Raw genomic sequence first — 17,965 nt, forward strand, 5'->3', positions numbered from 1 at the left:
AAGTGATTTTGATAACAACAGTTATCGAGAATAGCTGAATCCATCTTAAATGTTTGTGAAATTAATAAGCCTATTCCTTTAGGCTTGATACTATATTACATTTATAATATTATATTAATCCATAGCATTTGAACTGCAAAGTACATTTTTTTTAAACTGATTTTGTATGGAACAAGCAATGTCGAGTCATAGTAATGAACACTCATGAAGAAAATTTGAATTTTAAATACAGTATATTAGTGTTTATTATGGTTTATTATAATATTCAAATGACTTGGGCCATCCCTAGCTTCCTGTCTGTCTGCCTCAGCTATCAAGGTGAGGGAATTAAAAATAACAGCCAAGAAAGTGCACAAGTTAATCTGTCATAATTTAATATTCTATTATTATTCAGTATCAATGTTATGAGTATTTGACGACACGGTCTCTGAACTACTGACAGAAGAGTTTATCCATCCAGCTGTGCAAACACAAAACATCCTTAAGCTCTTTTGGCCTTTCTGGTCTTTGTAGAGTAATGATTGATTCGGCAGATTGTCGTCAAACTTAAACTTTATTTGAGCCAAGATGTTTTTCCTCGTAGGGATTCTGTCATTTGAAACCCAGAGACAGGAAACCATTCTTTTGCTACAATCTCGTTGCCTCCACGGTCATCCTTATTTTGACTGTTTCCTTCTACACTGAAAGTATTTATGTTCACCTCATCCCTCATCACCCCTCTCTCTCTCTCTCTCTCTCTCTCTCTCTCTCTCCGACACTCTATCTGAGCTTAATCTTTTTTGGCTTCACACGTGGAAGTGACACATATTTTAAAAATATTTTCATATTAAACAAAGCAAAATAGATATCAAATAAAGAAGTTTTTCCGAACATTTCGCAGAACATTTCCTCTCCTCAAATTATTTTTATTTAAGAGAAATTAACCTCTTAGCGTTGCGGTGGCCTATTGTTTCTCATGTACGTTTGGATAGATTTCTGTTATGACTTTTTCTGACGTATTAATTAACCTTGGTGTTTGTCCATGGTTAACTAAGGGTCATTTGGAGTCTCCAACATGTTTATTTAGGAAGACGCCTTGACATACCCTCAGGAAAACAGTTAAAACACTCACTATCTGTTGTATTTTAATCAAATTTGAACTTTGACTAATGCTGTGATGTCATTGCTATTTCATACTGCTATTATAGCAAATTGCAGGTAAAAATTACTTATATAAAAACCTACTTCAGTGTGATCTTTAAAACTTTAATTACTCAGTGCCAGTAGCATTTACAGTGATTCTGACTGGAAAAACTTGATTGATACCTTTCAATAGAGACCAACAGCAAATATGCTACTACAGATGGTTCAAGAACGACTAACTTTTTACTTTTTGCATGTATTTTATTGGTTTTTAATATTAACGAGTAAATACAGCATATCAGCTGTTTCTACACAATCTGAAACATTCAGTCTTAAGAACAGTAGTCACCGTATGACCAATCTACCAAACCATAACGTGGGTGAATATGTCCAGTAGGAAGATAAATAAAGATATCAACATTACATTTAGAAAGGGACACACACTAAGAGACAGAAACAGACATAGTTGAAACCAAATCCTGGATTAAAAAAACACACATCCTCATCCGTCCGTCGGTCCGTTCCCACAGAGAGAAGGTGAAAGGGCTGGTTCATGACTCACCATGTGCCCTCTGTTATTTCTAGAACCAGCCTGAATAAAAGGAATATACAGAGATCCCCACGACACAGAACTGGACCGCACAGGAATACATCACATCAAGTCACCCAGTTTGGCTGCATTCTTAATCCAAAAACAAAAATGCCAAAATAATCACCCTGATGAATAAACGCATAGGCGCCCAAACGTTAGCTGCTGATTTCACTATGAAAAAATGTGTCATTATTATAGATGAAAAAAATCTGTCATTGTAAAAGCTTTGATATAGCTTATAATATATGACAATATTACAAATACACATGATTATAACAGTTAGAACAGCAAATTAACGTACAGGGTCCAAATAAAAGATTACACTTTCAGCAGATCACAGACAGAAAAATAAATCAGATTTTAGAAAATGTACTGAGAAGAAAAAATTATGTCATTGTAGTTTTGATTTTAGGTCAAACAATCAGAAAATTCACCAACGCCATCAAACATGTTTTCATTCATTGTGATCGACACAGAAACAGGATATCATCATGTCGGGGTAAATGATACAAATATAATGAACTTCAGAAATAAGATAATTCCCTTCTTTAAAACCTCCTACAAATATCCTTTAAATTGTCATGAGACAATATAATTATTCCTCTGGTGATTATTATTATTAGTGCCATCCTTTGGTTGGAATCCCTGCCAACTCAGACCAAATTATTGACAGCAGGCATACTGAAAAAGCCTGTGTTCATGAATGGTATAAATCAAAGTTTACTTTGTTTTCACCATGGTCATATTACCATTATTAATCCGACAAGAAAAAATATAAATGTATAACCTCATAGCCACGCATCCTGCCAACTCTCTTTCACTTGCTCACTTAAAAAAGGCAGCGACCGCCTGCAAACGCTAGCAAAGACCTTTAGAACTGCTACCACTGCTGTCCATAGGGGGCGCTTCAATCAAAATAATAATAATCTGAAGACCAGTTATGTTCCACTGTCACACTGACCTTCATTGGTGATATCTTCAGAGGAACTTTACCCTTAGTGTTAAAGAATGGAAACAACCTCTCAGTGAAATTGTATGTGAAGGTGTGAATGTGTGTGTCGGTATCAGGATCAAAGAACGTCAGTTTTCCTCTGTTCCAGTCCAGAATCACCCTGATTCTCTGGAACATCATTGGCACTTGAAGAACAGTGTGTTGACCTGATAGTGACCATGCATAATATGTATCTTCTAAGAACTGTAGTCTGCACAATCCATATTCTGTTTGTCCCTTCCTCTGAGCAGACTTTGATAACACACCCAGCAACCAGCGTGTACTGTCTCCAACCTGGACTTCCCACCTGTGAGTCCCTGAGTTAAAACCCTCAGAGCTCAGGACGGAGGAATACATATCAAACCTCTCTGGATTATCAGGAAGATGCTGTTCCTCTCCTCGTTTCCAAGTGGTCAGATCTTCAGACAGGACGATTTTTGGATGAGCAGTGTTTGGGTCCAGAACCAGAGGAGTGTAGGAGACCATGTCCTTCATCTTGTTCCAGATGTTGAAGGTCAGGTTGCCCAGGTGTTTGGCCTCATCTATCAGAGCTCCTGAGAGCAGCTGTGGATCATCTGGCAGGGGGCGCTGCTGGACTCTTTCCACTGCAGCCTTGTAGTTGAGCTGGGATGAGACGTATTCAGCTTTCAGCTGCTCCTCTGTGGCTCTGACTGTGTCTGAAAGAGCTGCTATCTCTCTGCTCAGAGCCTCTATCTTCTCCTTCATCATCTGACTCTTCTGCTCCTCTTCCTCCTTCAGTGCAGCCAACCTGGCCTCTTCTTCCTCTTCTAGAAACTGGTGAAGCTTCTTAAACTGCCTCTTTATCTGCCTCTCTGTACGCCGCGCCTGGACATTCATGTGTCTTGCTGTTTGTTCAGACTTCATTTTAACTTGTTCAAAAAGCTTTAACTTCTCCTTTAAGAGCTCCAGAGTTTCTTGAAGTTCCTTCTTGTGTTGTCGTGCAGCTTCAGCGATGGGTCTGAATCTGTGGTCGCTGTGTTTCTCTGAGTCTCTGCAGACGAGACAAACTGGCTGCTCTGAAGCTCTCTGATCTTTCTCCAGTAAGAAGGCCTCACACAGGTTCTTTAAGGCCAGGTTACAAGGAGGTGGTTTCTTTGAAACTATTCTCTTACAAACTGGACACTCACGTATTGGTTTCTCTCTAAACCAGTTCTCCAGACAGTCTTTACAGAAGCTGTGGCTACACGACAGAAGAACAGGATCTCTGAAGACGTCATGACAGACAGGACAGCAGAAGTCCTGCTCTGATCTGGAAGCCATTTTGTCTCTGAATGCAGCTGAAAACATAGCAGACAGAAAGTACAATTAATCATATCTCCCCTCACTCCTCTACTAACTTCTCTGAGATTCACTTTGGCCACATTTACACTGCCTTGTCTTTCTTTGACTGTTTGCTCACATTTACTTAGAAGACTTTAGACTTTAGACTTTAGACTTTAGACTTTATTGTCCCCAAGGGGAAATTCTTTCGACCCATATCCGTTTCCTTTGCTTACTGTTGCTTAACACTTCAAAACAAACCTGCATGCATATATTAGGATCCGGAAACAAAAGTAAACACGTAAACAACCCAGGCCCGGCATTAAGGGGGGAACATCTGCACAGTTGTCCTGGGCCCTGGACGGGTGGGGGTCTTACAAGAATATTAAAATACAATTAAGCATTTACCAACTATGTACATTGGCTTTTTATACAACTTCACTGGACACAAACACTTTAAAAACTTTTTTTTTGACGGCTGATACAGTTATGTTTTGATTGGATTTCTAATGACACCTTCTTGTTGATGCGCATAAGTGCGCACCTCAGCACTTAACTGAAGGCTCTCATCTTTTTATGCATAGGGAGGGGGGGCACTATGAAGATAAGCTTATCTCGGGCACAGGAAGACACGTGACGGGCAACCAGCTGTAGGCAAACAGACCCTGCATTGTGAATATAATGGAGACGTTATAATTCAAGCAATTGCTTTCCGAAGCATCTTAAGTGATCCGCAAAATAATGTGAACATTTTAAAGTGGATATGGCAGCTTAGAGTCCTTAGTGCAGCCTGGAGTGACAGTGCCTAATGTCAAACTGCGAAAACCATTGCATGACATGTACAGTAATTTGCAATAACAGGTAATATCCGACCTGCCGCTTAGATCACATCAGATCACATCAGATTGATTGATATCGGATTCATTTTCCGCCTGAATCGGATCTGAGAATATCAGATTACATTTGCTTTTTTACTGCTTACGAGTGCATAGGAGCAGTCCGATCTGTACCACAAAAAAAATCAAGTCCTGTTGTCTATCAAACTCACCTTCAGTGTGTGCAGTGTCAGCAGGTTGAAGCAGCAGTGTTGTAGTTTCACAAGTGTCTCCCCTTTAGCTAAACTCACTCAGTAGTTTGGTCTGAAGGTGAATAGGATCGTCTGGTTTTCAGTCTGTGTGTCTCTTCAGCGATGACGGAAAATAAACTGTTTAGTGGTTTGACTGCGGTGAGTCAGGTGAAGGGTGGAGCTCCTCTCTGCTGAATGCACAAGGGGTGTTCCAGTACAAAGTTCGAAACAACACCTACCGCACCTCCTAAAGTTCAACTGTAATCTGGTTTATCTCATTTTATCTGCAGAACACTTCAATCTTTATCTGACTCATACAATCGTTCACTAAGGGCAGTTGTTCGGTCCTGAGGAGAAGGATTTTATATTTAGCTTGTAGCTTGGTGGAGCTCATAAAGTGATATTACAGTTTACTCATTATGGTATTTTCAGACAGATTTTATGCAAAGTGCATAGTCATAAAAATTCAGTGAGTAAAAAAGTAAAGTAAAAGTGTCAGGTGGTAGCCTATGTGTTGTGTGTGTGGGGGGGGGGGGGGGCTTAGGCCTGTTTGACAAAACTTAACAATATAGGAATCTTTCGACTCTTTCGTTGTGGCACTTTTTTTATTTAGGACTACCTTTCACTTGTGTGTTTCTCTTGTACATTCTCTTTTATATTGCATTATTGAAGGGAGTGTGAGACTCATCGCAAACGACTGCTGCTTTAATTGTCTGACAAATAAACCATATTGTATTTACACCTCGATAAGGACCAAAAATAAAAGTAGGAGTGTAATTGGGAGAATACTTTTCCATGTAAAGAGTAGCTGACGATTTGTGTCACTGAACTACTAATGGCTGTGATTATTCCTTACACTTCGCACACAGCTGTTGCATTTCATTTTATGCTGTGTCATGCTTTTTCAACGAGTTCAACAACTGTTAGCAGTGTTTCCCCTACCATTATACAGGCCTGGCGGGCCCGCCAGGCCAACGGGACCCCCCGCCAGGCCAACAGCAGCCTGACTTTAAAAAAATAAAAATAAAAAAATTAATTGATTCCGTAATAATCATTTGCGAGCGTCTGCGCGGCACTGTCGGCCTGTCTTTACAACCTCTCGTTTGATCATCCCATCAGCTGATCTGTGTGTCTGCGTGTGTGTATGTGTTCTGCGCGCGGCGCGATGCGCGTGTGCATTCGGTGCACACTTGTTAGACACGGAAGCCAATGAGCAGGAGCATGACTAGCAAGCAAACGTTGAACTAATGGCGAAAATAAAACCAGCGCCTGCTCTGTGGAGATATTAAGGACTCAGTAACAGGGACGTTGAACAAGAAAAAGTGCTGAGCAAAATTTAGAAAGTTAAAATCGCTACGTCGCCGTGGCAACACAACCAATCTTTATGAACAGCAGAGACAGCGCTGAAAAAACGGCATGCACTCGTTTCAGTAAGTTTACAGAAGTGCCTCACTGCTACTGCCTTTGGCATTCTTCTCAGAAAAGCATTAATTTGTTTTCAGGAGACATATTAATTTATTTATTGTTTTAACTGTTAAGTTATCTTGAAAACAGCAGGCCATAGCCTACAAGCTTTATTTTTTTGTATTTTCAATGCTAGGCCTACTTTATTTTTATGTTTTAAATTGAGAAATAGGCTAGATGAAATATAATGGTCGGAATAGGGAAGTTGCCTTAAGAAGCACACATGTTGATAGGCTAATCATGATGTGTAGCCTATGTTAATTAATTAATTTTCAACAAGGCTATTTGCATGAAAAATAAATTAAAACAATGTTTCAGTAGGCTAGCTTCAAGGTGAGGTGATTCAGATTATTCCAGAAATGAGTACTAGACAGGACTTGTCTATATTAGATCTTAGTGTTTATTGTTTTTTTTCATTGAAATCCACGTGTTTTTCTTCAATAGATTACGTGGCTTGTATCTCCAAATTATTACAGAAAATAGTTATAGGCAGGACATATGACAGTTGTTTACAGAGCACAGAATTGAACAGATTTCGCCTCTCAAAGTGCACCAGATTGATGTATTTAACTTTAAAAGGATAAGGTTTCTTCTGCAGGGGGATGCCCCCAGACCCCCCTAGAAGGTCCATTCTCACCCAGCAGGATCTATCCTGATCTAAATCCTGTGAGAAACACCACATGTACAAACGTACTGATGAATGTGAAAGTATAACCCTATGCCCTCATTTTTAACGGGCTGTCAAAAGAGGCTCATCCCAAATGGGGTTCGTTTTGGTCAATGTCTTCTAGAAATTTGGTACGCACGTGGCGCGCATACTCTTTATCAGCTCTTACCACCGGGCCTAAAAAATATTCTAGGGGAAACACTGTGTTAGCATTTTGTTTGGCACTTGCTTGAGCCAAAACTCCTCAAGATTTCGTCACTTATAAATCAAAACAAATTGTCTCGTAGATAAAAATCAGATGTCTTCGCTCGTGTGTTTGTCAGGTTGATAACAAGTATCAGATGTCACAGAGGACTGAAACTAGAGGCTTTTTGAGTTCACGTAAGTAGAGTAATTTTAGATATAATCTCATTCATATGTTACTTTCCTATAAAACCAAAATACAAAATTATGCAATAAGAGAATTTGAAGTACCTGTGTAGCACAAAACTCTGGGCATTAGATATTTAGAAAAAACTATATAAAAATAGCATTCTTTGCACTGATGGTCTCGTTTGCTGTTACATGTAATTTATGATCATCAGAGGAAACATGAGACTGTTTCAGAAATATTTAAAAGTTAACTCGTAGTCACTTTAAACTAAATAATGATTTTTTTACCTGGTTAAATAAAGGATATTGATTGATTGAAATAGAAAAACAAAAAAATACAGTAACAAAAAAAATATAATCTAACTTGGGACTCTGGGTGGTCGGTCCCTCTATGAATCCCCTGTTGTTTCAGCAGGGACAGCAGCTCTATCTGTTGCATCTCTACGTGTTGCAGCTCTATGTGTTTTAGCTCTGTGTGCCGTCTCTCTCCGTCCGTTCCCGTTCCCATGAGAATGATCTGCGTTTGGGGCAGAAGCCACTCGCCTAGTGTAACCCCTCTTGCTTTCCCCCAAAGGACCAATTGGCCAACATCAAGTGAACGACCCAACCCCCCCTCCCCCTGTCCCCCTGCCCTGCCCCGGCCAAAACTAACCCTGCGCTCCAAATCACATACTTTTTCTTTTGACTACACTACATACTAAAGTACAAAAGAGTATTAGGCCACGGGAGAGAAAAAAAAATCAGATAAGGAAGATTTTTTTTCATTATTACGAGAAATTTCGACAATCAAGACGAATACTCCAAAATGCTATTGGAGTTAGTGGGGCATTTATGTAATTTTCAGCATAGTACAATTGACGTGCATGCATTGGGACATCCTAATTCTTTTTCTGGCATACTAAATAGTAGGGAAGTATGGGTATTGGAACATAGGGTAAGACTTATGTCCCAACAAAGCAGTAACTGTAGACTGGGGTTCAAGTCGGGCTGGAAATAAAATTTGATAATGTCCAAATGCACAAGTAATTGTTGGTAAGACGATGAGAGCAGCTTTTTATCTCACAGTGACAAATCTTCTCAGCATGAAACCTCCTTTTGTTCTCTGTATATTTGCTTCCTAATTTCTTTTAGCACATTTTAGGATTTTTATCTTCTAGCACTGACCTTTAAACCTGCAGTGTGTAGAATTTTGGGTTTTATTTCCTAGCAGATTTTGTAGAAAGTAATTATAATATCCATAAGTACATTTAATTTAGTGCATAATAGCTGAAAAACATTTTTAGAATATTTTTTTTCCCTTAGAAAGGGTCTCTTATATGTCCATATTTCTGCATATCTTGGACCAAGGCCTAGTGCCGCCATCTTGAAAGCGTCATAGTTGGAATGTCATCAGGTGCATTGTTTAGAAATTAGAATTGTTCTTGTCCTTGAAGGCCACTGTAGCTTCTGTTATTATTCAAAAGGGGTGGGGTTACCCAGGGAGTGTTGCATTCTAGAACTTTGTAGAACTTTCTTGATGATATCATATTACACACTGCAGGTTTAAGTGTGTCTCCGATCGCTGAAAATAAAACTGGATCATGTCCAAACGTACAAGAAGTTGGTAGTAAGACGATAGGAGAAGCCTTTTTATCTTGCAGGGGATGGTGCAGTGTAACAGAACCTCCTTTTGTTCTCTGCATCTTTGCTTCCATTTATCTTTTATTGTTTAAGCACTTTTTAGGGATTTTTATCTTCTTGCACGTATCTGTAAGTGTGTCTATTATCGCGCTGTGTTTTTTTTTAATCAAAGAATTTTATCTCCGTTCATATCGGTTCAACTTCTGCAGAACATTCTACCGCTGTGCAAATAAACTCAATAATTGACAACTTACATAGTGTGCCCCCCCCCTCCACCCCAACACACACACACACACACACACACACACACACACACACACACACACACACACACAGACACCATCCAACATGTAGAGTGTGTGTTTCATAAGCCTGGGACTAGGCCATTTGCCTGGAACTAATCTTTGTATGTGTTTCTATGTGAAGTGAAGAGCAGCAGGACAGATGAGAGAGAGAGAGAGAGAGAGAGAGATGCAAGTATTTCTGCCTTGGACTATTGATGTCCCAAGATGCCCCCCAAACATGGCTGTGTTTAGAATGAATAGAATAGTACATGGGGGGCGCACGTCGTAAAGTCCTTATAGTGTCTATTCAAGTTGTTTTCAGTCATATTGAGTTTCGTTGTTCCTAGCGGTCTTGGCAGTAGGTGTAATTGTGTGTGGCCCTTTGGTCCTCATCCTCCAGAGTTCCTTTCAAAACCGAACCTAAAGGAGGGGAGGGGAGGTAGTTTTCTGCATGTCACAGTGATAATTAAGCAAAATAACTTTTCACCAATTTTGAGAATTTGGGACCTTGGACCATGTCTTATAAAAATTTACAAAAAAAATATAAATAAATAAAAATAAAAATATTTTTGTAAAGTACTTTAATATGCACTGGAGCGTTTGTAGGCCGGAACTCGGTACTACCAAGTCAGAACTTTCTGTCTTCTTAGTACAGTGGAATGCATGCAGTGGTCGCTTACTGTGCGCTGCATTTGAATTTAGTGCAGCATTAAGGCCTTTGCACACCGGGCGCGTTTTATTCATCGATTAATTTGCACGTTATTATAATAATTACCGAATGTATACACAGTCAATACAAGCTTCCACACCAGCGCCGTAATTTCGCTTCGCAAATTTGCGGCTTTTAATTTTTCGAACTGAGTTCGTTTTTTCTGGAACGTCGCTTCCTAAAGTGAGATACGACAAAATTCACCTTTGAAAATATTTGCTTTTTCGTGCCGTTTATTCACGTCGAGCCAGGTGTGCAACGGCCTTTACTCTGCAAAACTGCACATACAAGAGCTTTCATCAGTGAGTCATACGCTCAATCACCATTGCTTTGCTTTTGTTTTAACTCACTCTTTAAAAGATAGGAAGACGAAAATACAACACAACTTTAACAGCGGGGGAATTGAGTGTTCTTATTGCTGTTGGGAAGTTGCTGTTTTTAAAGTGGACGACAGATTTTGTGGCAAGTGAGTGAGTGACCTAAGAGGACAAAGTGAATAAAAAATCTCCGGCTTCCAGTTGCTGACTCAGTGTAAATGACCATACAAGGCGTTTGGATCGACTTCAGAACTGAAAGATTAGTTTCTAGACCCAGTTTAGAATCTCTTTCGTCTTCTATCTGCTCATTTCTTTCTGCCTTTCCTCCGTCTGTCAACAGTCTTTCTCAGAGCTTGTCTATTTCTCTTATCAGCCTGTCTCTCTCTCTCTCTCTCTCTCTCTCTCTCTCCTCCTCTCTCTATCTCTCCCTCTATCTCTCTCTCTCTCAAGCCTCTTTTTCACTCTTAATCAATCCCTTCTTTCTTTTTCTGGCTACTTCTCATTCCTTCTCTCCTTCCTTTCTTGTCCACTCAACCCACATACAGAGAGAGAGAAAGAGAGAGAGGCTACACTAATAGACCTCCCTCAGGTCTCCTGTCCCTCCCTCCCTCTCTCTCTCTCTCCCTCTCTCTCTCTCTCTCCCGATCATTCCTCCTTTTCTCAGACCCAGATAAGAACGGGGCAGAAGTATTTCTCTCCGGCCACTTCTGAAACTGGAGCCACTAGGGAGGGATGAGAGGCAACTAAATACTCCTAAAATACTTTCTCTCTTTTCTTTGAATTCTTGGACATTTGGAGAAATTTGAGATTTTTGGTCGTTTTTCATTTACATGCAACTTTAAATCTCTTTTTATGATGCCCTCATCTTGTATTTAAACATATTTTTAATTGATTTTTGCATTATTTCAGTGACTCTGGACATTGATTATCCTCCATTCTTGATACACACTATATTTTAAAACCCTCAAATTCCACCTTTCTAGCCTTCCATCCATCTATATTTTAAGGAACACATTTTTTGACTGACAACCATGAAAGACTTGCAGAGGATCAAGTCAATGGAGCCATCCTGAAAACCCTTCTTCTAAACCTGGACCACACAGAACCAATATCAAGACATTAAGGAGATGGAAGCAACTTATTGACCAACTTATCTGATGTACATCTTCCAAGCAAGTCAGGAGGCAACGAGAGACAACCACACAACAGGTGTAGCTTCTGGTATCTCAATTTCTATTATTTTTTGTCTCTGAAATTCAACAGAAGACTCTAAATGGACTTCAAATCCCAATTCATGAATTGACAGGTAGGTGAACAGACTTCAATATATCTTCCACCACTCAGACAGATGAATTTCACAAAGTGGATCGGGGTCAAATCGTGAACAATCTTCTCTTGACCCTTCAAAGAAAACCTGAATACATTTCAAAGAGAGCGCCATGAAAGGCTTAAATCTCAACCAGGATTTTCTGCTGCTTTTGCTCCTCTGGACCTTGTCAGTCATTGTGAGTGGAGGCTCATCAGAGCGAAGTGGTGGTGGGGGGTCTGGGAGAAGCCAGAGAAGAGGTAATGGTGGCTCTTCTAGTGGTGCTGAGAAAAGGCGAAAATTCCACCGCATCCAACACGGCCAGTGCAGCTACACCTTCATACTTCCGGAGATGGACGGATGCCAGAGCGTAGTGGGATCTCAGCCACACACGGGACAGTACGGCGGCTCACACACAGGCGCCAGTGTAGTGCAGAGAGACTCGCCGCCGGTGGACTCATCGGAATCATCGGCTCAGAAACTACAGCAGCTGGAAAGCACCATGGAGAACAACACACAGTGGCTGCAGAAGGTAGGAGATTAATCGACTTACTTTTTTCATCTTGATTGGAGACTTTAGATATTTTGCACACAACATGTAAGTTTAAATGCTGCTAGTTGGAGCGGTGCAGCAAACTTTGTTGTGTTATGCAATGACAGTAAAACTATCTATCTATCTATCTATCTATCTATCTATCTATCTATCTATCTATCTATCTATCTATCTATCTATCTATCTATCTATCTATCTATCTATCTATCTATCTATCTATCTATCTATCTATCTATCTATCTATCTATCTATCTAAAGAAAAAAACATTACACGACTGTGGGTAAGAAGGTAGAGCGTTCGCCACTGATCTTAGGGTTGGTGGTTCAATCCCCGCCTCTCACCACATGTCAAGGTGTCCCTGGGCAAAGAGACACTGAACCCCAAGTGTATCATGATGTTTAGAATGCACCCTGCGTGGTAGTTGCTGACAATGTTGCATAAGTGTGTATGAATGGGTTAGTGAAAGACAAACAATGTAGTTTGATCATAAAGCCTTCGGATTTTCTGATGGGCAGAACCCTCTCTGACATCAGTGTGTGTGTGTGTGTGTGTTTGGGGGGGGGGGTGATGGCAGTGTAAAGCATTTCAACTAGAAAAGCGCTATATAAGCACAGTCTATTTATCATGTCTGCTTTGAACTGAACCCTTAATCTTTACGGAGGATAGATGAAGGAATTTTTTGAATGTTGTTTGGAGACATTAGATATTTCGTATTCTAGATATAACACAACTTGGAACCATTGTTTTTAACACGTTGATTTGAAGGTTAAAAAACATATCATAGACCTAGGGTGAGTTGAACTACTAATATGACAATTGATGGATGGATGACCATTTAAACCCTCCACAGACTTGGAGAAACAAAACAATAATACAATCTGTGTTGAATTGTACGTTGACCCAGGGTGTGTGAGGGTGTGTGAGTGTGTGTGAGTGTGTGTGTGTGTGTGTGTGTGTGTGTGTGTGTGTGTGTGTGTGTGTGTGTCCTTCAACAGAAACGTCATTTAGCTTCAGCAGCTGTGTACGCAGTGAAGTCCAACAAGTTGTTATTATAGATTGCACCGAGCTAGATTTACTTCCTCGGTGATCTGTCGTACGGAGATCAAAGTTTGGGGTTGAGTGACAGCTGGTTTCAATCAGGAGAAAAGGCACTGAGAGCTTTTCCCCCTCCCGTTGTCCGGACAAAATATAATTCTTTCATCTGTGGTTTTTCACTGGAGTTGTGACCGCACTCTGTCTAATGAAAACCAGTGTAAAAGTCTTGTTCTCATGTCTGTCCTTCAGAGATTCTGCAGAAAAATGTTGTTGTGCAAAGTATTTAAAGGTGGAGTCAGTGTTGTTTATGGAGAACGCTTGTTGTCAAAATCAGTGAATATCTCCTCATGATCCGCTACCTGTACATACTGTGTGTGCACTGCAGTCTTGTACAACTGTTGACCTTATTCACAAATATGTGTCTGTGACACCATAAAAAAATCTTTATGCCTTTTCTCAGGCTAGGGTGAACTGATTTCTTAAATCTTTACACATTTATACTACATAGGATCTCAGAGTTCAATACACCTTCATATTTCCACCGGTGAAGTAGGTCTTTAAGAATTTCAAAAAAAATTTTTGGGCAAATGCAAAATGAAAAAAAAAGTCCTACTAATTTTTTTTCGAACTCCTGATCCTAAAACTCCAATGTAAATATTCCTATTTAACTGTGGCTCAGTGGTCAAAAGACTATTCAGAAATGTAGAATAATCCGATGTCTGTTTCTCCATAGCCTACAGTGGCAAAAACATAGGCCACTTGAAGATAAAGGGCCAGTTTCACAGACATGAATTAAGCCTAGTCCTGGACTAAATGGAATTTTGAATGGAGATTGTCCATTGAAGGTACAATTTAGTCCAGAACTAGGCTTAATCCATGTCTGCGAAACCGGCCCATAGTGTATAAAACTTAAGTAAGATCTCCTCTTTTCAACAGTTTGGTGCACATCCACTCAGATTGTACCTTATACGTTACATTGGTTCGGATACATTCCAGTGTAAATGGAGCGAGTGAGAATTTCATTATTTCTGCCGACTACTAGAGACCACTTCTTTTGTGTGTGAAGGAGGGATTGGATTACCGTACGAGAAAGATTTAGATCTGCAGAGAGTGTAAATCCAGAGTGGTACTTCACTGAGATTGAACCAGGGAGATTATACAGAGTGCAAGGGCAGTGGCAGAACACACACACACACACAGGCAGACACACACACACACACACACACACACACACACTCACACACACACACACACACATACTCCCACACGTTTGACTGCAGAAGTCAAAAGTGCGTGTGTCGTGATTTTGGCTGTGTTATACAAATCACGTCCATGATGCACACACATACACACATATGGGTATTTAGAAATTAATCACATGTGTGTATGTGTGGCAAATTCTCCGGGACTCATTCCACCCCCCATCGTGTGTGTGTGTGTGTGTGTGTGTGTGTGTGTGTATATGTGTGTGTGTGTGTGTGTGTGTGTGTGTGTGTATGTGTGTGTGTACGACGGTGTGTGTGTGTGTGTGTGTGTCTACGACTGTGTGTGTGTTTACCACCCACACTGTTAAACGTCACAGGAGTCGTGGGTTAAGTCCAGAGCTGAAGTCTGCATCAACGACAGGAGAAAGACAGACACACTTTCACCTTTCTATCGCACACAACCACACACACACACACACACACACACACACACACACACACACACACACACAGAGTAACACTGTGTGTGTGTGTGTGTGTGTGTGTGTGTAAGGTTCAGCTCAGTATATAATCGCTGTGACTCCTAAACATCAGTCCACACGTTTGTCACTATCGTCTTATCATTTAATTCAATTTGGACAAAAGATAACTATGTCTAGTCTGTCTCTTCCTTTCTCTTTCTTCAAGTCCCTCCTGGCTCCTGAAAGTATGTTTCCAACCACAAGTTTGTATGCAAATTAAAGTTATAGTGCGTAACTTTTTCATATGAATAAATGTTTGTTACATTCAAGCCATCGCCAAACGAGTTGACCAGTATGGCAGCGTTTACAAACTGGTGTCCCCCACCTCCCCCCCTCCCTGACACTGGTGCAGGAGCTCAGGAAAATCCTAAAAAGAGCCCAAGAAATGTTTCAGTTGTTGATTCTACTGCTAAGAAAAAACCTGGACGTACAACAGAAGGTATAAAATCCATGTGCGATCACCGAATGCTTACATGGTATAACACAAATTACAAAAACTGTCTCAAGGTGCAATACAATATAAGGATAAAAAAAAGATGAAGAAAAAATATACAATAAACTTATTCTAAATTCAAATACAACACATTCAAAAAGTAAGGCAAAACCAAGCTGAATGGACCAGTCTAAAGAAAAGGAACATTTGCAACATAAAGGACTATCAAACTTGTGTTTCTAAATGAAACTTATTGATAAAACAGATGCAAAAATTCACAAAGCGAGTTTTTCTACAGAACCACAGATGTCTTGTGTCTCACAGTCTGTCTGCTGTAGTGTCTCATTTCCTAATAACCCCACACACGCTCCCACACACACACACACACACGCTCACACACACGCTCACACACACACACACACACACACACTAAACACAGACAGTAGATTCACTCCTTGTGTCCACATTCTTCTCTATATTAGTGTTTCTCATACATACAGTCAGTGGTGACGAATAGTTTCTTTTACAGGAAGTCACTCATCACATATTAAAGCCAGAAAGTCCTTAAAACTGTTCAGACTTCAGATGACGGAGCGTCTAGTGTGGCCTTTAGGACGCTTCACTTTGTTGTTTTGACATTAAACTATGAGGAAACAACTGTTGTATATTACCCCATAGATAACACTTAAGAAACGTTCAACATTAAATTCAAACATTTGCATGAAAAATACTTGGATATTCTCTGAGATTTTTTTTGCCGGGTTCGATTCCTATAAGGAAACCTTTGTTAAATGTTTAAAAGTTTGGGCTGTCCACAAAGATGTAAGCAGCTGATGAAAATGCACTTTAAAGGTGCTACGAGGAACTTTTATATATTTCTGAAATAGTCAAATTTTTCCTCTGATGATCATAAATTACATGTAACAGCAAATGAGACCATCAGTGCAAAGAATGCTATTTTTATATATTTTTTCTTAATGCCTTTGTCATGGGTACGCTCACCCAGGAACAACAGCTGGCGTAGTAAAAACACTACCGCTTTTGTCCATGTGATGCTAGAATGAACACAAACTTAAAGTTCCTTGGAGAACCTTTTAAGTATAGAATTTAAGGCTTAAATCTCTAATATATAACTTTAATGTGGACATTTTATTTCTGTAATTTTAGGTTGCCTTTTGTATATCTGGCCGGGGACAACAGATGTAAACTAGCTTCTTAAGGCTAACTCTGGCTCACTTACATTTTGAATGTTGATTAGTTTGCAATGTCCCTGAAATGAACCAATAAATAATAATAATTAACTTTACTTGAAATATTACCCACTGTCCCCCGGCTGTGTTTTATTTTATTTATTTATCACCCGGTGGCCCTAATACGCTGTCGTAGTTGAGACATTTTATTCAAAGCCAAAAATGTCTCGTAGTGTTGCAACAGCGCTAGTAAGAGGATATCTGAAGTCAGAAGGATTTTCCCTTTGGAGACAATTATGTCTAATGAAAATATTGAAAATAAATTGTGTTTATTGGCACAAAGTATTTCTGTGGAGGGGAGTCTGAAAAAGAACCCGCTGCAATTTTACACAACACTCAGTTTGAACATTACTTGAATCCAACATTAGTTTATTTATTGCAGGGACAATGTAGGCTACTATCTGTGCATTGATAAATTATATAGAAAATACATTTTTATACATCTGCTGGCCCTGGACTGGTGGTAAGATTTCTCTCTAAAAAGATGAAAAAAATAATAATCAAAATAAATATAAAGCTATGAATAAAACATACACATGTATCCCAATACAATACAAGTTGATGATACTAATGCTAATAAACATAAAAACAATTAAAGTTTGTCAAGATCAACACAAGCACGCACACACACACACACACACACACACACACACACACTCACACACACACACACACACACACACAAGCCAAACTATCAGACCATAGGCTATAACAAACAAGGCACAATAGCATGGACATACATTTTAGTAGACAAAAAAATAAATAAAAAATATGATAATAATAACATTGCTGGGACAATGAAAACAGTAATAAAAGTTATAAAAGTTAAAGTTCATGACCATTTCTTTAGCACAAATATTCAGTTATAACACTAATGCACTAATAAACCCATTGCAGTTCAAAGTGTTGAGTCATATTTCTCTAGTTTGACTCATTCTATGGTTTATTGGGGCTGCGGTTTGGTGTCTGTGGCTATTTGAGAGAGAGAAAGAGAGAGAGAAAGAGAGTGAGAGGGGGGAGGGAGGGAGAGAGAGATAGAGGGAGGGAGAGGGAGAGAGGAAGGTAGGGAGGGAGAGAGAGAGTGGGAAGGAGAGAGAGGGAGAGAGATAGGGAGAGAAAGAGAGAGGGAGGGAGAGAGAGAGATGGAGAGAGAGTAAGAGGTAGGGAGGAAGAGAC

At 39.7% G+C, this 17,965-nt stretch overlaps 3 protein-coding genes across 3 annotated transcripts in view; 2 read left to right on the plus strand and 1 right to left on the minus strand.

Annotated features, from left to right (window-relative positions):
- Positions 1 to 17,965, plus strand: part of cox6c (cytochrome c oxidase subunit 6C) — a 104,754-nt gene that overhangs the window by 40,577 nt on the left and 46,212 nt on the right. The window lies entirely within an intron of this gene.
- LOC307249197 (nuclear factor 7, brain-like) lies at positions 2,622 to 3,986 on the minus strand (the record flags this gene model as incomplete). Its single annotated transcript, XM_080025836.1, has 1 exon — positions 2,622 to 3,986. The coding sequence occupies one exon, from the start codon at positions 3,984 to 3,986 to the stop codon at positions 2,622 to 2,624; it is 1,365 nt and encodes a 454-aa protein (XP_079881962.1).
- Positions 11,925 to 17,965, plus strand: part of angpt4 (angiopoietin 4) — a gene marked incomplete at both ends in the record, with an annotated part of 42,457 nt that continues 36,416 nt past the window's right edge. Inside the window, one exon of the mRNA XM_080026819.1 lies at positions 11,925 to 12,323. Coding sequence (XP_079882945.1) covers positions 11,925 to 12,323 — 399 coding nt within the window. The remainder of the gene's footprint in view (positions 12,324 to 17,965) is intronic.

The sequence above is a fragment of the Ammodytes marinus genome (genome assembly GCF_949987685.1).
Source record: "Ammodytes marinus genome assembly, chromosome: 4".
Taxonomy (NCBI): domain Eukaryota; kingdom Metazoa; phylum Chordata; class Actinopteri; order Uranoscopiformes; family Ammodytidae; genus Ammodytes; species Ammodytes marinus.